Genomic DNA, 25,205 nt, shown 5'->3' with positions numbered 1-25,205 from the left:
CAACCCTAGGTTTTCTCGTTCTTATGGGCAAATGCAACCACTCAGACGGTATAAATTGAATTCGAATTGAAGAAAAGCTCAACAAGTCATCTGTGGTAATTCAAAAGTTACAGATTTTTAGCAAATGAAAACGATTTTGAGTCACTATGCTACTGTGAAGGGATGGCCAAAACCCGAACCACTTTACCAGACTCTGGTGCTTTGACTATTCAATGCCTGTCGATAGAGCCTCACTAGTGGATGATAGGGAGCCTTAAATCTGTAAAAGAAATAGCTTGGTTTCTCCTTTTAGAATGGGTGGATATGCATTGAATATGCTCTTCTTTTCTTGTACTTTTGCATTAAACTTTCTGATATTTAACATAAGATTTAGATACATTTGCCCCAAAATCCACAAATTCCTGAATAAAGCTTTAGAAAACATTTCTCAGGGTATGTAATCCTGTGTTCTTCATAACAGATTTAGTTTCAAGGCTAAACAACTATTTCTAATTGTGTCATTGTATGCCAAAACCTATTGTGTTTGTGGTTTTGGCATACAATGATACAATGAATAAACAAATAGTAGTGAGGAATAGAGAAGATGATGATGTGGATGCTGGGGATATTATTCAAGCAACAGTTGTGCAGTGTGCCGGCACCCTCTGTGTTAAATAGTTAGGAATATTGCCGTCTAGAGATTCATGGCAATTCATTTTCTTTTTCTTTATCAGCGTTACTAAGATGAGAATGGCAAAAACAACTTAAAGAAAAAAATCTTACACCCCAAGTTGGATATATGTTCGCAGCTAAGGATACGTGCAGAGATGAAAAACAAATACAAAATAAAACACTCTAGGGTAATGGCATCACTGACGCGTCAGTAAATGGGACTTGGGGATAGTGCGGGAATGGTGTGCGTATGTGTGTCGCCAAAAAAAGAACACAAAAATTCCCATGCGACCATAAATGTATGTGGGGGTGTGTGTGTATGTCTGTGAGTGTGACAATTTGACGGGAATCCTTGTTGTAAAATCTCTAAGCGTTAGTCAGTGTTTATACGACCGTCCACGGAGCTTCATCACTTTAACATAAACGAAATTTGTGAAGTTAGTTAAGAAACAAAGAGAAATTGTTAAAAAAAAACACGAAAATATAACGTCAAAAAATCTCCACTAAATGCGTTTCCTTAATCTCAGATCACTAAGCCTGTTGATTGGATGGATTCACTTGCTGTATGCCTCCGCTGCTATTGCTGGGGCAGTATATTTCGATTATTATGCCAAACAAAAATTGGCCAACACCTCGAAATACGGTAGGAAATACCATAACAGACATATATATTTTTTACGGTTATATGGAACACTGACACTTCGTAACCAAATCTGTTCGAATTATTACCAAAATCCTGTGAGTGTAGAAAATAATATTTTGCCTGAAGACAAAAGTGAATTCCATAATTTTCATAAAAACAGAAGTATGGTAGTGATCCGAAAGGGTTTGATTTCGAATCGGCCAGTAAAATTCAACCGGCCATTTAAAAAACCAATAATATCAAAAAAGATTTCTCGATACGTTGCACAGTGTTCCAATATTAAAATAAATAAACATTAGTAATACATAACACGAAACAATAGCTATAAGTAAAACGAACTGAAATCATTTTAACAGTACTTCACCGTATCTATGGTGTAATTCATGTTTGTGTTTTTTTTTAGCCGATTTTGTTCAGGTCGAAACGATTGTCCTGGTCCTATATCTCCTGCTCAATGTTTCCCGTGTAATAATTTCCGTTTGTTTAATTAAAGGAATCGTACAGGTGAGTTTGAGGGGATATTAAAATCGTTGTTTTGTTGCTTAAAGTAGATAACTTTTCTTTTTCACTGTTGCTTTTTTAGAACAATCGTGAGCTAATGGTTCCCTTTGTCTATGGCCAATGTGTGATTTTCGTAATGTTTGTTAGTTTAGTCATCATAGATGCTCTGTATGACCTTAAAAATGGAGAGGATGAGCCATACAGTTTCTTGGATTTGGTATTGGATGTCTCATATGCATGTAAGTAAAAGCAATAACGAAAAAAAAAAACTTTGAAAAAGTCTTAAGTTCCGCCGGTCCCGGCCGGTTAACCGAATAAAACTTTTATATCCACATGGAATCATACAGACAATTCTCAGTTCACGGTGCTCTTGAGGCAGCTTTAAATGGAGGGTGCTTACACGTGGGAAGTTTTTGCGGATTCTGCAACTACAATATTCATAGGTGAGAAAAATCCAAAAACAAGAAAAATCGCTTTAAGGATTTTTAAATAAATCGCGGTCAAAGTTCACATTTGTAGTTTTTTTATGTTTTCACGATTTTGCTTGAAAACCGCAACCGCAACCGTCCTATCGGAATGGAACTAAAGAAAATGTTGTAGCTGTGAAAATTTTCTACAAGATTGGCTTTCTTATCTTTTTCCTAGTTTGTACCATTTTTGAGATATATAAGTTTAAGTTGGGAAATTGTAGTCATGACAGTGTTTTATAAGGATACGATACAGTCAGTGCATTGTCCCATTTTAACTTATATACATATCTCAAAAACGGTAAAATCTACGAAAATACCATAAAGGTCAATCTTGTAGAGAATTTATATAGCTACATTTTTTGAGACTTATTACGATAGTAGTTGCGGTCTCCAAGCAAAATCGTTAAAAACAAAAAAAAAAAAACTAAAAATGCCTAAAATGTGCTCCGTCGATTTTTTTTTTGTTTTTTGATTTTTCTCATCTATGAACATTGTAGTTTCAGAATCGGCAAAAACTTCCCAGGTGTAAGCACCTTCCATTTAATGTTGCTTCAAGAGCACCATGAGTTGGTTGGTTGGCTAAAACCTTAAAAATATGGAAAATCGGGAGGTACGGTTTAATAGGGGCTATATCAAAACGTGGACCTATTATGGACAAATTTCTGAAAGAAAGTTAAATGCTCCCAACAAAGACTAATTACGAAATTGTAGCCAATCCGGTATGATAATGAGGCAAAAAAAAATCGGCCGGGCCAAAACATTGCCCAGTATTGAAAATTTTTCGAATAAAACTTTTATATCCACGTGGATTTATACCTAGCCCAGTCAAAATAGACATTGAAATAGCAAAAATTCCCACAAGTTGAATTTTGGTGGAGAGCTAGAGTTTGCTATTAGAAGCAACGTTCTAAAAGTCCCCATCGATGCCATGTGTGCAAAAAAGTTATTCGGGGTCAAAGGTCAAATTTTAAGGGTTTTTTAGGTTTTTGGATTTGTTTTTTGAAAACGATTGATCTAATCAAAAAGTGACTAAAGTAAATATTGTAGACAGACAAATTATCTATAAGTCTTGTCTTTATAATTATTTCCCCGATTTTTTTAAGTATTGTCCGAATGTAGGGTTTATTGCGCTGATTATGAAAAAATATAATTTTCATTGGCGACAGATCCTGTTCGCCGGTTATTCGACCCGAAAAGCCAGATTTAAAAATCGGGTTAAACCCGGTTCTACTGAACCCATTACTGCAAAGTGGATATTGTTTGAAAGCTTATGGCAATACCTAACTAGGGTTTTGGGTTTTCCCGCCTTTTATCATTCCCGGAAAACGGGAATCATAAAATCGCCATTCCCGGGAATCCGGGATTTCCCGGGAATTTCTAAAATATGAGAGTGGATCAAAATTTCGGTGATTTTTTTACCTTCCCATATTTACTTATATTAAATACAATATTTTCAAAATGGATTACACGTTTTCGCTCTATCCACTAAAAACGAAAAAATGTGGAAAAATGCACCATGTTGCCTGGATTTTGCCCACACTGACCATTACCATCATTCAAAGCTAAGGAAATCGCTCGATAGAAAGTGGTTTGGCTCAAACTATGAAGGTATTGATCTGAAATTTAAATTTTATGGACCTCGAAAATCGAATGGTTTATTCATATTCTTAAGATTGCTTGAAACAAGTAAGAAAATATCAGTCAGCAGTGCCGGACCTAAAGAAAAGAAGCAAACAAAATATTTTTGATGTTTCCAAGGGCTTTTTGAGTTTTTGAGCCAATTTCTTATGAAGTATGGATTTGCCCGAAAAAAATTTTACCGTTTTAACTAGTCCGCACACAAAATATGTTGCCAAACATTTAAAAGAGAGACTGTGGGAAATTTATCCCTTCGACGGCTATCTTATGTACTACCCAATGTAGTTGGTACCGGAAGGCTTTTTTGAGATTTTGGGCCTTTACCTCAGGAAGGGTGGGGTCGTAACAGGAAGAACTTGTTGGAACGAATTAAAAAAAAAATCGAGATGAGCTATTAAACTGCACTTTTCCTAAATTTTGTGTTGGAGGTACCCGAAGGGCTGGACCGATATAGTCCATTATTAGATGTAATAATACGATGTGCAAAGTTTGGACCAATGAGAAACATCCTGCAGGAGTTATCTAGCCAATTTTCCATTTTAGTTGTTGCCGTCAAGGTCTCTTGGAGCTTTTAAGGTATTATCTCAGGAAGTATGAACTTGCCCCCGACAAAATTTATACCGTCGTAAAGGGGGCCGTAAAGACAAACTGCTGAAGAAATTTCAAATCGATCCGAGAGGAGCTCTTATACTTTACTTTTTTTCCGAATTTTGTGTGAAACCAGTTTTATGTCGATTCGATTATTCCCTTCGAGAATGCCAAAATTTTGACCTGATCGGTATCTTCGTTCGAGAGTTATCGTGCGCACCAACCTGCCAGCCGGTCTTTAGCCCAATGGCTGAGGGTATAAGAATGGGACTTTAAAATAGAAAATATTCTTTCGCACTTAAATGGAACAGAAGAAAATCGTCGTTATAGTCCATGTTTTTGGTGCGCATTTTATAACGTTTTTCCCTGAAAACACTTTTGTAGATTAAAGTTATTTCCAATTTTTTTCTAATTTATTGATTCTGTAAAATCTAATAGAATTCTGATTCTATGGTATAAAAGTATTCATTCATTCAATATTAATTGTGATAAATGTAAAAAGATATTACCCGGGAAAATCCCGTAACCAAAAAAAACGAGAATTCCCGGTGCGGGATTTCCCTACCCAAAACCCTATACCTAACACATAATGTGGTTATTTTAACCGGTTTGCCTCATCATGTACTTACGCAGCTAATTTTTAATTTGACCTTTAGATCGCGATATCTCCTATATGAAAAGTCTTTCTTAATAATCGTAAAGACCATTCCTGTAGACAATTATTAATTCTACAACTTTTGGAAAAAAAAACTGAATAATACCTCAAAAAATTACCTTTGAACCCGAATAACTTTTTTGCACACACGGGATCGATGGGAACTTTTAGGACGTTGCTTCTAAAGGTAAACTCTAGCTCTCCACCAAAATTCAGCTTTGTGAGAATTTTTGCTAATTCCCCCTTCTACGCATGTCTATTTTGACTGAGCTAATCGACAATTCTCAGTAGTTTCGACGTGATAATATGGTTAAAACCTTGAAAATACAGAAAATCGGAACGTATCGTTCTATGGGGGCTTTTTCAAAAATAATACCAAAAATTTCTATGGAAAGGTTCAGCGCTCCCACCGAAGACATTTCAGCCATTTCGATGTGATAATGAGGCTAAAACCTACAAAATAACGAAAATCGGAAACGATGGTCCCTATATCAAAACTTGGACTTATATAGCCCCTTTTATGCTATGTCTTGATTTCAACAGACGGACGGACGTACAGACATGTTTATATCGACTTAAAAGTATGGACATCCCTGATAATAATTTCATACCATAGCTTTAATACGAGGGATACTATATAAGCTATTGGCTTAATAGGGGACAATTTGCTTTGAAGTGCTTCTTTCACGCACAACTTTGTTGGATTTGACTCGTCTTTGAAGACCCAAACGGTCGATTGCAGTTTTGTTTCGGGCTCATACGCATAGATCCATGATTCGTCACTTGGGTCGATCTTATAAACGTTTTTTGAAGCACCGCCATCGTATTATTTTCAAAATTTATTTGAACCGATAGGCACGAGCCTTTTATTGAGCGTTTGTCACATTGCGCTGGATCTAACGAGAACAAACCTATTTTACGGCCAGGTGTTCGTACAATATCGAATGTTTGCTGGTGGAAGAAATGACCAAGTATGTTTCTATATCTTACGGTATGTCACATGACGATCTTTTGTTATCAGTTCACCCACGGCATCAATATTATCTGGCACAGCAGTTCTATTTCGACGTCGGCCACGATTGTATTCATTAAACCAATCTTTAGCAGTGCTATAGGATGATGTTTCATCACCATACAAAGATTTAATTTCATCGATGCACTCTTGCCGTGATAATCAACGTCACAAGTAAATTTCTTTTATTTTTGGGAAGGTACCAGAAGGAGTGGACCGATATGACACATGTAGGAACTTGATCTAAGTATGGACAAAATATTACGACATTCAAATTTAGGACCATGTCGGTTGATTCGTTCGAGAGCTATCGTGCGCTCCAGCCGGACGCACTGACGGACGGCTAAATCAACTCCAAACGGATTTCGTCCAAACATACTTGGGGTCTAAAATTATTTATTCTATAAGGCACATTTTCATCGTATCAGGGTGTACATAGCCTCTTTATCCTAAAGGCTGGGGATATAAAAACCATCAGAGCCACAAAGAACATGCCATTTTTATGGAGCTTTGCAGACATAGGCCAGGCCTAACTTGTTGTTGTATTAAAACTTGAGTTGTATTAAAATAAAATGGAACAATTAGTTTCCTTTCGTTTGTGAAGAAGACCAAATACCAAAATTCGGGATTACCGTTCCATATATAAAACTTCGATCTATACCAACAATTTTCTGGCGGAAAGTTTTTAGACTCAAAGAAGACTAATTACCAAATTTCCGATATTTCGTAATACCTTCAAGATACCGAAAATCAAGAGGCACGCTTCTATACTGATAATTCTCTTCTCGAATATTTTATAACCACATGGAAGACTAAGTAACAAATTTCAGTCTTTCGGTGGGATATTGACGTAACAACTTTCAGAGTTACGAAAATCGGGAGGTACCGTTCTATGGACCTATATCGAAAAATTTCATATGGAACTCTAAATACCCCAAATGAAAACCAAATACCAAATTTCAGCCATTTCGCTGGAATATTGAGGCCACAACCTCCAAAATACCTGAAATTGGGAGGTGCCGTTATACGGGGCTATACTAAGGCGTGGTCCTATACGTTTAGTACCCAAAATGAAAACCAAATACCAAATTTCAGCCATTTCGCTGGAATATTGAGGCCACAAACTTCAAAATACCGGAAATAGGGAGAAACCTTCTATGGGGGCTATACTAAGTCGTAACCCTATACCGAAAAAGTTCATACGAAACGTTTAATATCCCAAATGAAGACCAAATTTCAGCCATTTCGGTGGAATATTGAGGCCACAACCTTCAAAATACCGGAAATAGGGAGGGACCATTCTATGGGGCTTTACTGAGGCAAGTTTCTGGGTGAAAGTTTTATACCTCCAACACAACCTGCAAAATACACAAATTCGGGAGGTACCGTTCTATGGGGGCTATGTGAAGGCATGGACCTATACCGACAAATTTCTGGGGGAAATGCACCCAACACCGACGTAGCCAGGGGGGGGGGGGGGGGGGGCGGGGGGCCCGGGCCCCCCCCCGAAATGATTTTCGTTCCCATAGGATATTAGCTTATGTTACGCATTTTTAAATTTTTAAGTAAAATTTTAAACTGTTTTAAATTTTTCAAGAAATATGTAAAGTATTTGGAGGACAAATTATAGAGAATAATTTAACTACATTGGTATACTTATTGTTCAACATATTTGAAAATATAAAAATAATTAAAAAGTTAGGCGTTTTGAGCAATTTTCTGCATAGTTGTTGTTAAGTCTTAAGGCGTTGTTTAAGAGTTTAATCGTAATTTTAGGCTGACTTGAACGTTTTGAACGTTTGTAGCATATTACGTCCAATACTTCGGCTCATAAACAACATCTAGAAAAATATTCTTGCGATCTTTAGTTTTTAAAATTTGTGATAGAGCAATACAGCAATAAAATATAAAATCGTTGCTTAATCTTGTAGTTTTAAAAGTTTGTATATAGTCTCTAACACGTTTTTGTGATGAACTATTTTGAACATCAAAACAATTACAAATTCACGCAAAAGAAACTATATCAACCATTTTTTATTATATAATTTCTGTTCCACCGCAGTGTCGTCGTTGAGGTTATTTGAAACTGGTGTCTTGCTACAAATTAGTAAATGTCTATTGTACAAAAACGGATTTTCTGTCGTATTTTTATGATTTGTTCGACCTTTTCGAATGTTAATTAAATCAAGATTATTGAGCTTGAGGTCAATGAATATATATTATTTATTGCGTATTATTTCCGATGTTTCGAAATTACATTGAATTTCATCTTCAAGGATTTTTCTGTCGATTACTCTGTGAATTTTATTTTAGGAAGTACTTTCAATGGATGTACATTTCTAAAATGATAGTCTTTCCTTCTTCGGCAAAGGATTTTGTGACGACAAACGAAATCAAAAAAACTGGGGCCTAATTACGACATTCGATTCGATCGAGTATTTGCTCGTGAATGAAAAAATCGAACGATAAAAACCTGTGTTTATGTGTTTATTTATGAAAAAAATGTAAATATTTGTTGAAATTGCTGAATAATACTTTAGATAATAATTTCGGAATGAAGTTGTGCTAGAAAAATGTACGAAACTATTTATTTTTGTAAAACTTTGTGACATTGGTGTAACAAATTGCTAATGCATCTACCTTAGTAAATGTACGATTGGTGGTGCGAATAGGGTTTAATATTTCGATTTTTTCATTCACGAGCAAATACTCGATCGAATCGAATGTCGTAATTAGGCCCATGATCGGAAACAGATTCTTCTTCGTCAAAATCTCAACAAGTATCAGTCGGCTTTGCGGACAGGAACTGAAACTTTCATCTATGGACAGATCGAATAGCGGCTACACAACCAAAATTCTTTAACACAAATCTATGTATTAGGAGATTTTCAGAATTGTGTAGCCATTTTTGGGCGTATACAAGATATGGATCAGAATTGTTGTGGAGGAGGTACCTGAAGAAATTTACCGGAAATTTGGAAGTTGATCTTAGTTTGGGAGTCATTCCTTTTAAAAGATATTGCCCCCACCAGTCATTTCAGTTCGTCATAGTATAATTTTCAGTTTTTTTCAGAAAATATGGACTTGCCCACGAAAAACATAATACCGTTCTAAACACAAGGAATACTTTTAGTAAAAATCTCTAAGGATCCTCGAACAGACCTTAAACTGCATTAAACAACTATTTTGAAGGTTTGAGAGGGAGGTACCGCAGTATGGTTTTTGAGCTAAAAATAAGTTTGTACAAAATATTACTTAATCCAAAGTTTGTGACAAAATCTGTTGCTCCGTTCAAGAAAATCGCGCATACCACTTAAGCTAAAATTCGTGAAATTTTGGGGAAAATACCAGAAGGAGTATACCGAAAAGCACCATCCTCGAACTTTATATAACGCTCGCAGAAATATTGTGTGTGTGTTTGGACCAACGCAGTATCCGATTCGAACGTTGCCGTGCGCACCAGCCACTACACATGGTAGCCGTAGGTGTTCTTTACGGCTTTCGGGCCATTTTCTTTGGAAGTATGGACTGAAAAAAATGGTACTGTAGTAATAGGGACCCCGAGAACATTTGTTGCAAATTTATTTATTTATTTCATATTTTTACTTATAACTAAATTATTAGAATAAAGGAAGTGAAGCCACAACTACTGAGGTCTTAAGCTTACACAGGTATATTTACAAATTATCCAGAGAGGCCTTAACCTGCACTTCTCTGAAAAAATTTTAAATACTCTGTGGAAGGTTACAGAAAGAGTGGATCGATATGGTCCATCTACGAAGTTTATCAAAATGTGGACAAAACGTTACGAAGGCCAAATTTTGGACCGAATCGGTTGATCTGTTCGAGAATTGTCGTGCTCTCCAGGCAGCCATCCAGAAGGACGAAGATAGCTAAGTCGACTCCAAGTTTTCTGAAACAGATTTCGTATAAACACACTTTGGCCCTAAAATAATTATTTCGATGTGGCACATTTTGACTAAAGGCTGATAGTATAAAAAATGTAGATTGGGGAAAAAATAAAATAATGTATGCCTATGAATACCTTGGATTGGACGCCAGAATTTCCTTGTTCCTGATCAATTTATGAGAAGATCTACGATAGGAAACCAGAATTTCTATAAATAAAGTTCGACGTTTGGACGCAAAAATTAGTCTATTTACATACCCGCTAGAATTTCATGATGGATGGACTCACTATTGTTCAGCATTAGTTTTCAGAAATTCTTTGTGATAAGATCTACGATTGGGCACCAAAATATATTTAGGGAAATAACTTCAAATGGCTTCTTTATGACAATAACAACGATTGAACATCTGACTTTTCGAAATTGAAAAATTGACCATATTCTGACACCGCAGCGTGATAAAAGACCAAAAAAAGAAGACACGTGTATTGGAGTTTTTTGTTAAGATATTTCTAAGGGTTTCCGATTCGTTGGTCTTACCGAAGTGATATCACTGAATTACATAACATTGACTGTGGTTGTGAGTTATTCGATAAATGATACACTCAAAAATATATGCGATTATTAATATATCCATCATTTACTCAAAGAGTGACATAACTCAAAAAACACGTTTTCTGAATTAGCAATTTCTATTTTTTCTAAGACTTCTACTTTATCTTGTGTCAAATTTTCATGCTGATATCACTTCATCGAGTTACAGCTAATTTTCTACGAGTTTGGCATAATTCAACAAAACAGTTTTTTGAGTTTATGAAGCACTAAAACACTTCGAATCGTGATTGATCATGAACGGAAATTTAGCGTTGATATCTGGCTGGCTATTTGCAAAATATGGTTCAAGTGGTTATTTTATTTGTTGTGTCATAATCGTTTTGAGTTGGGAAGTCAAATTTCAATCGCCAACTTAAAACGCGTTTTTCTCGAAAATCGGTTTTTTGAGATGTGTCACTCTTTGAGTAAATGAGCGATATGTTAACTCTGATATATTTCAAAAAAAGTTCTGAAAACAAGCGGAAATTGGCCAAGCAGTCTTACGTCGTTTTAATTAAAAATAGTAATGAACATTATTTCATCAGTAATATAAGTCTAAAATAAGGTTTACATCATTGCTAAGTACAAAATTTTCGCTAACATGAACTTTCAAAATTTTGGTCAGGCGGCCCCCCCCCCCCGAAATGAAATCCTGGCTACGTCCCTGGCACCCAACGATAGCTAAGTACCGAATTTCAGCAATTTCGGTGTGATAATGAGGCTAAAACCTTAAAAATACCCAAAATCGGGTGGTACCGTTCTAACGTGGACCAATAGAGCCCGTCTGAAATACCAAACATCCTACGAGTAATATAAACTTCTATACCAAATTACAAAGCTCTATCTTAAAAATTGCGATCTGTATCTTGATTTCAACAGACGGACGGACGGACATGGTTATATCGACTTAGAGGTTTACCCTGATCAAGAATATATATACTTTATAGGGTCTCCGATTAATATTTTGGATGTGTTACAAACGGATTGACAAATTTAATTATACCCTCCATATTATGGTGGAGGTACAATCAATAAAATATTAATAGTTTTCCTTGCCAGGCAGGTCCGCCTTTGGGTGGTCAACAACTTCTCTCGCATGGAGGAGAATATCACCGTAATTAGGGATTTGTATTTCCACAAAAAACTTTCTATATAGATCCACTTTCAGGTATAGCCCCCATATAACGTTATTACCCGATTTCAGGTATTTTGAAATTTTTATCTACACTCAAAAAATTTCCCCTCCAAAAATGTTGCACATAGGTCCACGTTTTGGTATAGCCTCCATATAATGGTACAGTCCGAGTTTAGGTATTATTAGGGTTTGAATTAGCTAGAAAAGTTCTTCACTAAAAATTATGGATATAGGTCCACGTTTTGGAATATCCTGCATTTAACGGTACCGCCAAATTGTACGTGGTTAAAAACTTTCCCACCAACAATTTCGGACATAGATCCGCAGTTAGCCCCATATAAGAGTACCAACTGATTTCTAATATTTTGAAGTTTTCGTCTACATTTTCGGACCAAATTTTATGTAATTTTGAATTTAGGGTTGGAAGTGGTTAAAAAACTTCTTCATTAAAAATTTCGGACATAGATCCGCATTTGGTATAGCCAACTGATTTCTGGTATTTTGAAGTTTTTATCTACCTGTCGGACGAAATTTGATGTAATTGGTAATTAGGTTTTCCACTGATTAATTGTCACCAAAAATTGTGTACGTTGATACTTTCGTAACAAAAGTTTCGGCCCCACCAAACTTTATACTTTTTCACTTCATGTTTTCACTTGATATTTTCCTATGTAAAGTCCGAGATGGAAAAATGGATTCCAATCATTGTCTGGTGTTGCTAAATACTTGATACATACATCTTAACTCGTTTTAACTGAAGAAGATGTGGTACTTCTGCTCCATTATAACTTTTTATGTTGGCGGTATACATTAAGTAAAATCAACTGTGCTTGGTTTCATTGACAACTTTTTTGTCGATACTAGTAGGAGCCATCCATGCTATAATGTCGTCAATGTGCTACAAATGTTGTACTTCATTTCTACATTTTACCTGCAAAAACGTCGTTTCCCCGCTCACTATTTCTTCTCATGGTCCCAAATCTGGCAGAGTTCACTTTAAACCCAAAAAAAAGCCCAAATATCTTAAAATGTAAAAGAATATTTCATACAAAAATTTAAATTTTCATACAACTTTATTTTCCTCGTTCCCATTTAACACGGAGTGTGCAGTCCCCGCAGTATCACCCTCTTAAATTGGTGGTAATTTAAATTTAATTAATTTACCAAATAGTTGACACATCATCATCTAAAACGCCTTTTCGCCGACTCAAATTTGTTGCTATTGTTTTATATTTTTTCTTTGTGGCAAAGTCATTTTTTGGCATTAAAAAGCCACTATTATGCACATAATTATATATGTAAGTATGTATGTTAGTGTGACAAGCATATGTATGTAGCATGTTTGATGTTGATAAAGAACTCCATAGGGAGTATATATTTTGTAAGTTTTCTACCAACGAATTTCTAAAAGACATTATGTCGTCATCGTATTAGAGGAAATTGTATACAATTCGGTGAGGGAAACATAACTTGCACATTTTTTGAAGAATTGTATGAAGCCATGGCATAACTGATATATGGACATATTTATACAAATACGCATACATACATACATGTTTATTTGAAGCATTGCATTTATAGGAGTTCATCTATACACATACATACATGCGTAGAAATCTTCGTCTGGCCAAGGGTTGAAGTCTGCCAAAATATTTGCTTTTAATGTGGGTTTGCCAGCTTTTACAATATGTAAGTTTTATAATTGATCACTAGGGTGACCCAAAACAAAAAAAAAATATTTTTTTGGATTTCCTACCCCCTAACTTTTTTCCATTTGATCCCAAATGGTGAAATTTTATGGTGATCGATTAACGTTAATCCGTGCCAACTTAGCGATGTTTGTTACCATAGTAATTTGTAAGGGACCAAAGGTCCATTTTCATGAAAATTCTCTGTAAGGCACAATTATGTCCCGATTGATGAACAAACTTTACCAGTTCATTATTGCGGCTAAAAAACGATTTCTACAAATTATTTTGAAAATCGGTTCCGATTTTTATATAACTATATTAGGCCCAAAATACCCAAATTAGCCAAATATACCCAAAATCTGCTTATATCAAAATCCGATCCGATTTTCAAATTTTTTTTGTAGAAATCGTTTTTTAGCCACAATAATGAACTGGTAAAGCTTTTCCCGGAGGTAAAAACAACAAGAAGCTGAAAATTGGAACGTGGAATGTCAGAAGTTTGTACGAAGTTGGAAAATTGAACAATACCATTAATGAAATGAATAAGCTCCAAATTGATATACTTGGTGTCAGTGAAACATGGTGGACAGATAGAGGAAAGATTAAATCCCAAAATGCTATGGTGTATCACTCAGGAAATATGGATGGAATACACAGGAAAGGTGTAGCTATTATAGTCAGAAAAGACATACATAGCTAATAGTGTAGCTGGTTCGATAGCGATGTCAGATAGAGTAATGATGATAAAAATCACAGGAAAACCATTAAATTTAAACATAATTCAAGTTTATGCCCCCACATGTGATGGAAATACCGATGAAGTTGAAAACTTCTACAATGACATCAACGAACTGATAAAAATGACGAAATCACATGAAATAACGATTATTCAAGGCGACTTTAATACCAAAATTTTAAGTGAGAAGGTATATGGTATAACAGGAAAATATGGCTTGGGAGAAAGAAATGATAGAGGAGATAGGCTAATAGAGTTCTGTCAAGAAAATAATCTGACTATTACCAACACACTTTTTCTATTACATCCCCGAAGGCTTTACACATGGAAATCACCACAAGATAATAGAGGAAACATAGTATGGAACCAAATCGATTTTATAATCATCAATAGACATTTTAGATCCTCTGTGACAAAATGCTCAACCTATCCAGGAGCGGACGTACCCTCAGATCACAACCTACTGATGATGAATATGCGAATAAAATTGACAGTAATCCGAAAAAAGAAAACATCCCGTAAATTGAACACAGAGAAACTCAACAATCCAACAACAAAAAATGAAATCAAGCACCTCCTAAACCATAAACTTGAAGATATTGATGTGAACGATATGGATAATGTATGGCATAACGTCAAAGAGACAATTTGCAATGTAGCAAACAACTCCATAGGAAACAATACAAGAAAAAATCAAGAGGAATGGATGACAGATGAAATCATAAAACTTCGAGAAGAACGAAGCAAGTATAAAAACGTAGATTACGAAAAATATTGGGAAATTAATAAGAAAATCCGCGCTGCGACACGGGCTGCAAAAAATGTATTACTGAATCAAAAATGCCGAGAAATTGAACACCTTCAATACATGCATGACGACTTCAATCTACATAAAAAGTTGAAAGAAACGGCAGAAATTTAGAGAAAAATATCTCCAGCAATTCTCGTAGATGAAAATAACCAGCCGATCTTCGAAGCAACTGAAAAAAAGAATTTATGGAAAAGATATATTAAACAAATGTTCACAGATGAAAATCGATCAGAAAATATAACCGACTTGAATGCTGACGTCACTGGAACCCCTATTACGAGATCTGAGGTGGAACAAGCTCTAAAGTCTCTAAAAGACAAGAAAGCAACAGGGCCCGACGAAATCCCCTCAGAAATACTGAAATTAATAGATGGAAATAATATACTATTGATAATGGAATTACTTAATCACATATATAATACAGGACAATATCCAAATGATTGGCTAATCTGAACCTTTATTGCAAAACCGAAAAAATCAAATGCAAAAAAGTGTTGCGACTACAGACTTATTAGCTTGATGTGCCACATTCTAAAATTGTTTCTTAAAATTATCCATAAACGGATATGTGCCAAATGTGAAGCTGCTATGGGAAACTCTCAATTTGGGTTCAAAGAGGCTATGGGTACCCGAGAAGCCCTCCTCTGCATACAAGTACTTGTTCAGAAATGTAGAGATGTGCAGAAGGACGTTTTTATATGTTTCATTGACTATGAAAAGGCTTTTGACAACGTCCAGCACGATAAATTAATGACTATTCTGAGAGACATTGGTATTGAAGAAAAAGAAATAAGATGCATACAAAACCTGTACTGGAATCAGAAAGCCCGGATAGAAGTAAATGGCGAACTAACTGATGAAATATCAATATCTAAGGGGTTCAGACAAGGATGCATCTTATCACCTCTACTGTTCAACATATACTCACAAAAGATATTTCATGAATCGATTGAAACTGAACGCATAGGTATAAAAGTGCATGGAACATTAATTAATAATATACGTTATGCTGATGACACCACACTAATAGCTGGAAGCCTATCAGGATTGCAAAAACTATTAGATAGACTTACATGCGTAAGCGAGCTATATGGCCTTAAAATTAATACAAAGAAGACAAAATATATGGTAATCAGCAGAAAGGATCAAAATTACAATACAATACTCAAAATAAAAGATGATACAATCGAACGCGTTAAAAACTTTACATACTTGGGAACACTGTTGAACGAACAATGGAACATGTCAAAAGAAATAAAACGTCGTGTGGAGGTAGCCAGAGGTGCTTTCTACAAATAAATCAAATATGGGTATACCGTCGCATTTTGAAAATACCTTGGACTGCGCGGGTCACAAATGAAGAAGTCTTAAGAAAAATGGATTTGGATCGACAATTGCTGAAATCTGTCAAAAGCCGTAAAATTGCATACCTAGGACATCTCTGAGGAACGATAAGTACAAATTTCCCCAGACCATTATTAAAGGCAATGTTGAAGGAAATCGAGTTCGAGGCAGAAAAGAGTTATCTTGGATTAAAAACATCCAGGATTGGACTGGATACAGTAATGAAAGAAATCTAATACACGCTGCAAGAAATAGAGAACTAATATCACTAACATAACATAAAATGAAGTATATAAAATAAAATGTATAAAGAACATATCTATTATATTGTATGATCGCTTTATATCCGAATACCGGATGTGCAAATAAAGAAGAAGAAGGTCGGAGTAAAAGTAGGACTGTTCAAATTTTCTTTGCATACAAATCTAAGTTGGGTTATGAGAATTATCAAAATAGGTCCAGCCGTTTTCAACTGATGCCATTACTAACAAACGATATTTGATTTTTATTTATATGGTACTAGCAAAATGCCCGCTACTTCGTATGCGGAAAGGAAATAATATACAAATAAACAATATTTAATATGAAAACGGTGGACACTGAAATTATTGATGTACTTATACCAGTTTTAATTGATATTTTATTTCATTTTAGAACTGTTCGTATATATTTAGTTTGAATTTCCAAAAAAGGACCTTATGACACCCCTACACATCAACAGGGTACTTGAAGGGTATTCTTGAAGAAGTAGCTGTAATTTCGGAATTTGTGATATCAAAATGGAGAAAACCCATATTCAACAAGTAAAAAATTATCAGTCGGCCGACAGAGATATACCCTCAGCCTGTGTGAATTGAAACACATTTTTCCCAAAAAAAGAAACTTATGTATTTAGGGGGGTTTTCAAAATTTTGGGAGTATGAACCGACAAAAGTATGGATAGGATTAAAGCTCAAAAATTTGCGGGGATATCGATAGATAGAGCTTTTTCATCACATTAGCCTACGAAAAACATAATATCGCTTTAAACAGGGCCACTAGAAAAACCTTCGGTAAAAATGTCCAAAGGATCCTCAAACAGACCCTTAACCAAACAAAAATGTTGAACATTTGTGTGGGTGGTACCACAAGGATTGGACAGATAGGGCCCAAATTTGAACATAAACTAAATTTCGACGATATTTAGAAATCCTAAATTTGGACAAAAATCGGTTGCTACTTCAATGAGAAATCGCGCGTACCATTTTAGCGAGTATTTTCGAACGTTTGTGGGGGAGGTACCGAAAGGAGTGAACCTATAAGCACCACCTTCGAATTTCATCTAATATTCGAAGAAATATTAAAATATCCAAAGTGTGGACGAACGCAGTATTCGGTTCGAGCTCTCCAGCCACTACATATGGTGAAGAAATCTTCTTCCAAATTTGTCTTACGTTGACGGTAGGTGCCTTTCAGGAGGAGCGCTATAAGATCTATATTAAAAATTTTTATAAATTTTCAGACGAAAATGTTGATTTTTTTAATCCGCTAAATTGGTTGGATTTTATGTTGTTTTAGAGATTGTTTTGTTTCCCCAAGCCTATTTTTGCATCATAAGATAATCGGGACCTTTGTTTATGAAATTTTGTATTAACAGCATAAAACAATTCTTAACGTATATCCCCTCCAGAGGGGAAAGGGGGAGAATGTTACGCTCGTGGTTTCTTAAAACACTCTTCGCAGCAGCACAAAGCTGTAACCGGCGCATTGGCTTGATTTTTACACTCTAAATATTTTTGGCCATACAAGTGGATCCACTGTAGATAGGGTTGTTATCTATAGATCAAAACCCGAAAAGAAAATTTGAAAAGAAATTTGACTTTGAGAATTTTAATCTTGAGGATGATGTTTGATGGATATTATGTGTTCACAATTTATGTTCTTTATGACAAGAGAGTCAATCAAAATTCTTAACGGTTTAACATGAACCAGACAAAAAGACGATTTTTCAGATCAAGGCCCCAAGTCCTTGGGTGCACATAACCGCGAAAGTGCGGTAAAATGTCGGGTCACGTGTTTTACTTTTTATACCCTTGGCATTTATAATAACGAGGGTATATACCGATTTGGTCCATACTTTGCACATCGTGAAATTTCTACCGAGCATAGGTGAGATTACAATATGGACTCTATCGGTCTATTCCTTCGTTTACCTCCCACGCAAAATTTCAGAAAAGATCTTTTTAGGGCCTGCTCTCGAATCGCTTTGATTTTTGTTGTAACAACTTGTATTCACTGCCCGCATTACGGCAGTTAACGATTTTTTCAGGGGTAGGTCCCTACTTCCTGACAAAGTAGTCCGAAAGCTGTAAAAACCTTTATGGCACCATCTATAGTGGCTGGAGCGCACGATAACTCTCGAACGGTACATCATATTCGCTTCAAAATTTGGCCTTTGAAATATTTTGTCCAACCTAAGTTTAAGTTCGAAGATGGGCACTACCGGTGCGAACCTACAATTCACACAGGCTGAGGGTATACCTCGGTCGGTGTTTGGTGTTTGGTCTTCTATCACTATGCGTAGAGATGGGCAGTGGGTAAATACCCGGTAAATTGGATAAATACCGGGTAAATACCCATATTTGGGTATTATTCGATAAATACCGGGTAAATACCCATATTTGGGTATTTATTTGGGTATTTACTATATTGAATCGCTTATACAACTTCTTACACCCAATTCCTGGATTTAAGTTGTGAAATTGTTTCAAAATAGAGAGTTTAACAATAATTTAAACATGTGGGTGAATACACAGAAAAAAATATTTCAAGAATTTTTACATATTTTCGTTCGTGATGTAGGTTTTCCATACTGTACAGGTACCTCACATAAGATACATGTGCAGTTTCTTATATCCAAACGAAAGCCACTATCTTTTCAAAACACTGTAAGATATTCATGTGATGCAAAATCCCTTTCCTGTTATTCCCTACATTCTCATCGGTCTCATCGTCTTACCATCACATTGAGACTAACAACAAACCACACACACACACAACAGCTACCACTGTCGCAACAATTGTTGTTAGTTAACTGACAAACCAAACAACAACAGTGCGTTTGGTGTCGAAAAAAAAACAAAGTTCGTATAGTCAAAACCTTCGCAACTACAAATTTGTAATTTCTTTAATGTAAAGCAGGGGCGAGCTTCTTTGCTTAGATCGTATAGTGAGGGCGCCCACTGAGTTGTTTTTGCATTTGTTTCTCTCTCTCACGTACAGTGTAAATGAATGAAAACAAACAAAAACATACATGTCTTCGCTTTGGTTGTATTTCTGTGGTCGTCGCTGATGTAAAGGCAACATCTAATATCTTAACCTAGTGCTAATAGACTTAACATATATGTACATATGTATGTATGGTTCATATTGTTCTGCTATCCTTGCAAGACGACGACAACTACAGTGAAAATCTTTAGAAGAACCGGTAAGTTACAATAATACAAATTAAAAGAATTAATAAATAAAAAACAGCAAAATTTGTCTCTGCTTTGTTTGGTGGTGTGTGGTGGTTGTTAGTCAATACAAAAACAGAACAAAAACTCGCCAAAATTGTTTTTTTTTAATCTCTCTGAAAAACCAGTATTTTTTTGCTTTATGAAAGGCGTTCTTGAAATGGAGAATTTGATTCTTGGCAAGACTTTATGAATACTATTCCTGAAGTACAGTAATTTTTTCTGTGTACCCGAGTATTTACCCAAATGTTGGGTAAAAACTTTTTATATGCGGAACCAATTAATGTAGGGTGCCAAAATTTGACTGAACTTCTGGTATTGAAAATAAGGTCTCTGGGTCCATGTTTTGATATAACCCCCATATAACCGTACCTACCGATTTAAGATGTTTTTATCTATTAGTCACATTTTACAATCATATTGACTGTAATTTGGCACAGTGGGTTCTCAATGTATATAAAATATCCTTGAATCCTAAGTAAATTTGTTCGGCAGATAAATAGTTTTTACTTGGGTAAATACTCGAAATCGGGAGTATGGGGGCTACAAGAAAACGTGGAGCTACGTTGACAAATTTTTGCAAGGATATTTACACACATCGAGAACTCACTGTGCCAAATTACAGTCAATAAGATTGTAAAATGTGGCTAATAGATAAAAAGAACACTTACATCGGGAGGTACGGTTATATGTGGGCTATATCAAAACATGGATCCAGAGATCCCATTTTCAATATCAGAAGTTCAGCTGACATAAGAAAGATTTGAGCCAAATTTTGTCAGTCTACGTCACGTGGTTCGGCAGTTAAAGAGTTTTTACCCAACATTTGGGTAAATACTCGGGTATCTACCCAATTATTTACCCACTTGTTTAAAGTAATGTAAAACTATCCATTTTGAAACGATTTCACAACTTAAACCAAGGATTCAATATACATACCCTCCACCATAAAATATTCTGAACTAAAATGGAATAACTAGTTTCCTGTTATTCGACCACGGATACCCTAAATGCCTAAATTAGGTAAAAAAAGTTAAACAAAAAATTTCTTCAATCTGATAGAACCCATATAAGTTCTATACCAAAATATAGACCTATATTGACGATTTTGGTGGAGAAGTTTCGAGACCACTGAGAACCTCAAATGTCAAATTACAGATAGTTCAGTCAAAAAATTCCATATTCCAGTCTCGCGAGTTAGAAAATTCAAAGTTACATCTACCAACTGTATATATATGACCAAGATTTACTAGGTTTTGTGGAAAAACTGGACCTACAATTTTCTGAGTAAAAGTTTTGCAAGGAACAAATAAAAATTTTTGGCGGCATACAAATACAGGATATCTGGCAATTTAATTTTTCGAAACTTTGTCGAAAAAATGGTCCGAGAATGGTTTGTACCTCCACAAAATAACAAGTAGCATCAACATACCAATATATTGCCGTGTTGTTCTAAAGGGCTATTTCAAAACATGGACCGATCTTTGATACCAAAAGTCCTAGGAGTTACATAGTTTATAACTCCTAGGAGTTATATAATTTCTCTGAAAGCTCTATCTTAATTTACGTCGATTTAGCATTTTATCGTTATATTACGATTTATAAAAAATACCACCACATAGAGCTTGGAAAATTATAAAGAGATTTAGTGTCTCTTTTCCCCTGTGTTAAAAAAGTTCCCATGCCGATTGCATAGAAGTTTTCCATTGCAGTTAATATAACATATTATTTATCGAACCATAACCTATTTTTTATACGGGACCATTCTACATAAGTCAAAGTTAATTTGTTTAACTAACCGCAACATTTTCACTGAAACTACCTAAAATACGCGATTTTGTTATTAGGACATGAGTATTGATGTGTTGTTTTTGTAGCCCTAATGTGTACTGCACATGGTCCTTACAATTATTTCGATGACAAATTTAATATACCATCTGATTTTGGAGGGTATATGGGCAATATTTTTGAAAATTTAACATAGTTGAAGCCCAGGTTTACCGTTTTATAACTCACGAATTGTGGTTGTATATTATAAAAGTTAAATGCTTTTGGATAAAATGAAATGTTTTAAGACTTGGCAAAAAATATTGACTTAAAAAGATAATTTGCGTGGAGGCTGTGTCTATATTTATTTTACAAAATGGGTAAAAATGGGTTGAAGCCAACTGGTCTTTTTTAGTTTTCTCTCGATTTGTGATTAAACCACCCTTTTCACGATATTCCTGTGAAAGTAAATGTAGAATCCAACTAAATAAGGATCATCTCACCAATGTATATTGAACGCTAAGAATCGTTTTTTATACCATTAGCCTTTAGGCTAGAAAGGGTTTATACACTTTGATACGGCCAAAAATGTGTCTCATCGAAATAACGGTTTTAGGCCCCAAGTATGTTTAGACGAAATTCGTTTCAGACAATTTGGAGTCGATTTAGCCATGTCCGTCCGTCCGTAAGTCTGTCTGTCTGGCTGGTGCGCACGATAACTCTCGTACGGATCAACTGATTTGAACTAAATTTTGGGTATCGAAATACTATGTCCAAACATAGTTTAACTTCGAAGATGGGCAATATCGGTCCACTCCTTCGGGTACCTTGCCCACAAAAGTTCAAAATTTGTCTGTAAAATGGTGTAAACGGTAACTCTCGAAGGAGCAATCGATTTGGTCCAAACTTTGCACATCGTATTATTCCTTCTTGCGCAAGTCCATACTTCCTGAGATATTGGCCTTAATGTTCCAAGGAACCGTGACGGCACCAACCAAAATGTCAAATCCGCAATATAATTCTCTCAGGAGTTTCTGATTGGTGCAGACTTTGGACATCATATTATTTTATTCAGTCATGCATCTGGTTGGAATATGGGCTATATTGGTCCACTCCTTCGGGTACCTCCCACAAAATTCGATAAGAGTGAAGTTTAATAGCTCTTCTCGCATCGTTTTGATTCTTTTTTCAGCAGGTTGTTCTAGCGCTTTTATTTTCAACGGTACAATCTTCTTCTGGAGTAAGTCAATACTTCCTGAGATAATGGTCCAAGCACCGAAACCTTCCCGGCACATATTAAACTAGATATTGCACATATTAACCCTTTCGGGGATTCTATGCCATATGGCATAACCAATTTTTGAAGGCCGTTTTAAGGCAAAATACTTATGGGCACTCCTTTTTTAATAATTTTGTATTTTTCCCTGAAGTGTTATCTAAAAATAATTCGACAAAAATTTTTGATTGGTGGACCCTATACATTGTTATGACTCAAAGAGCAAGCGCTCCTCGTTCGATTTAAAATTTGCATGAAAATACCACCTTATAATTTTATATATTTTATTAACAAAAATATTTTTTTGTTAACTTTTTGTATTTAATTTAGTAGATAATCGTTGCCTTAATAATTAAAACGAAAAAAAAGATCCGAAATATAGTTCAATGGAGCTGCCAGATTTTTTATATTTCATACTATGCCATATGGCATAGATTTTTCCCAACGGAAATGTTTCACTTTGTTTGACTCCCAGATCTTCTATTGTAAAACCCCTAGATCTTCTATAAGAAGACCTCCAGATCTTGTATAAATAGACCTCCAGGTCTTCTATAAGAAGAACTTCAGATCTTGTATAAGTAGACCTCCAGGTCTTCTATACGAAGACTTCAGGCTTTCTATACGAAGACTTCCAGGTCTTCTGTAAGGAAACCTCCAGATCCACCATAGGAAAACCTCCAGATGATGTATAACAACTCTTGCAGATTTTCTAAAATAAATCCTCCAGATATTATATAAGATGGCCCCACGTCTTCTACAAGCTGACCTCCAGCCCTTCTATAGGATGACATTCAGGTGTTCTATAAGAAATCCTTCAGATCTGCTATATGAAGACATTCAGGTCTTCTATAAGAAGTCCTCCAGTTTTTCTATAAGAAGGCCTCCTGCCCTTCTATATGCAAACGTCCTGCTCTTCTATGTGAAAACATCCTGTCCTTCTATGAGACGACCTTTTGCTCTTCCAGGAGAAGACATCCTGCCCTGCTATGAGAGGACCTTCTGCTCTTTTATGAGAAGACGTCCTGCTCTTCTATAAGAAGACCTCTTCCTCTTCTATAAGGCCTCCTGGTCTTCTATAAGATGAAATTTAATTAAAAACTTGACTATTTTAGTTTTGTTTTTTTTTTTCCTTTAAATACATTCTATGCCATATGGCATAGTGTCCAAAAACCACTTTTCCAAACAAAATGTTAAAAAATTAGTTTTGATTATTCATATAGTGGGCTTAAGTATATATAAAATTGGAAAAATATATTTTTCAGATCAAAAACAAAAAAGAAGCACCGAAAGGGTTAAACACATATTAAACTAACTCTTAAACGTTTTTCAAAAATTTCTTTCAAACTTAGTTTAACGTAATTTAATATTTCGAGTCCTTTATGAAGAAGTTTTGTTACTAAAAATGTTTGGTATATGTCAATGATTTGATATAGCCCCACATTACGGATACAGATTTTAAAGCAAACTCGTGATACAAAATCATTATATTTTATATACGACATAATTATTGTGTTTGGTTTGGTTTTTTTTTTTTTTTTGTCAGTGGCTGAGGGTATATCTCGGTCAGCACAGCCGACTGATACAAGTAAGATACTTGTTGCTTCTCATGAATTAATTATTATACAATGAAGATACATATAAATTCGATTGAATTAATCTAACCTTTATATTTTCTATAATTTTTCAGCATTAACAGCGCTATTTCTCTATCCAGTATATAGACTGTATCGCAATATGGAACATCCAGAAGAAAATCACGAAACTGCCTTGGTAGATGAAAATAATGGAACAGGTGTTTAAAATCCGGAAGCTGGTCGCGATTGTCCCCTTAAAACAGTGCCGTCCAGTTTGTTGCAATATTGGAAACCACCGAACCAAAAATGAAATTATTTGTCATCAAAATAAAGATGTGAAAAGCATGTGAATATATTCCAAAAAAAACTGACAATTTCTAATAGTCAAAAGTTGTAAAAAGTGCTGAAATGACACTTGGAAAAATAATTTTTATATATGGCAAAAAAACATACATACAAAATAATATTATCAACAAGTTTATTTAAGAATAAAACAGAAAAAAAAAAAATCACAAGCCAAATTAAAAATATATTGAAATTGAATACAATTCTTACAGAACCAAGACATCTACCTATTATCCAAATCTTTATGATACATATAGCATTTAAATGACTTATACAAAACATAATGAATTATTGTTATACATATTTTATTAATGAATTATTTTGTCACGACTGACCGAAATATTGACCATTTTTCGTGTAACGAAAATTGAA

The 25,205-nt window shown here is 35.1% G+C and overlaps 1 protein-coding gene across 1 annotated transcript; it reads left to right on the top strand.

Annotated features, from left to right (window-relative positions):
• The first annotated feature begins 1,081 nt into the window (after positions 1-1,081).
• LOC141406703 (uncharacterized) lies at positions 1,082-25,205 on the top strand. Its single transcript, XM_073992629.1, has 4 exons — positions 1,082-1,294; positions 1,698-1,798; positions 1,878-2,034; positions 24,602-25,205. The coding sequence occupies exons 1-4, from the start codon at positions 1,159-1,161 to the stop codon at positions 24,712-24,714; spliced, it is 507 nt and encodes a 168-aa protein (XP_073848730.1). The 5' UTR covers positions 1,082-1,158; the 3' UTR covers positions 24,715-25,205.

Source organism: Musca autumnalis, unplaced genomic scaffold, assembly GCF_047663935.1.
Source record: "Musca autumnalis isolate F117 unplaced genomic scaffold, ASM4766393v1 scaffold_5, whole genome shotgun sequence".
In the NCBI taxonomy this organism is placed as follows: Eukaryota; Metazoa; Arthropoda; class Insecta; order Diptera; family Muscidae; genus Musca; species Musca autumnalis.
Note: the sequence above shows the minus strand (reverse complement) of the source record. Positions and strands in the feature narration are given on the sequence as shown.

Excerpts from the sequence above, each read along its gene's own strand:
- LOC141406703 (XM_073992629.1), top strand. The coding sequence starts at position 1,159 with ATGCGTTTCCTTAATCTCAGATCACTAAGCCTGTTGATTGGATGGATT. Across the intron at positions 1,295-1,697 it reads GGCCAACACCTCGAAATACG|CCGATTTTGTTCAGGTCGAA; the intron begins GTAGGAAATACC and ends GTTTTTTTTTAG. Across the intron at positions 2,035-24,601 it reads ATTGGATGTCTCATATGCAT|CATTAACAGCGCTATTTCTC; the intron begins GTAAGTAAAAGC and ends ATAATTTTTCAG.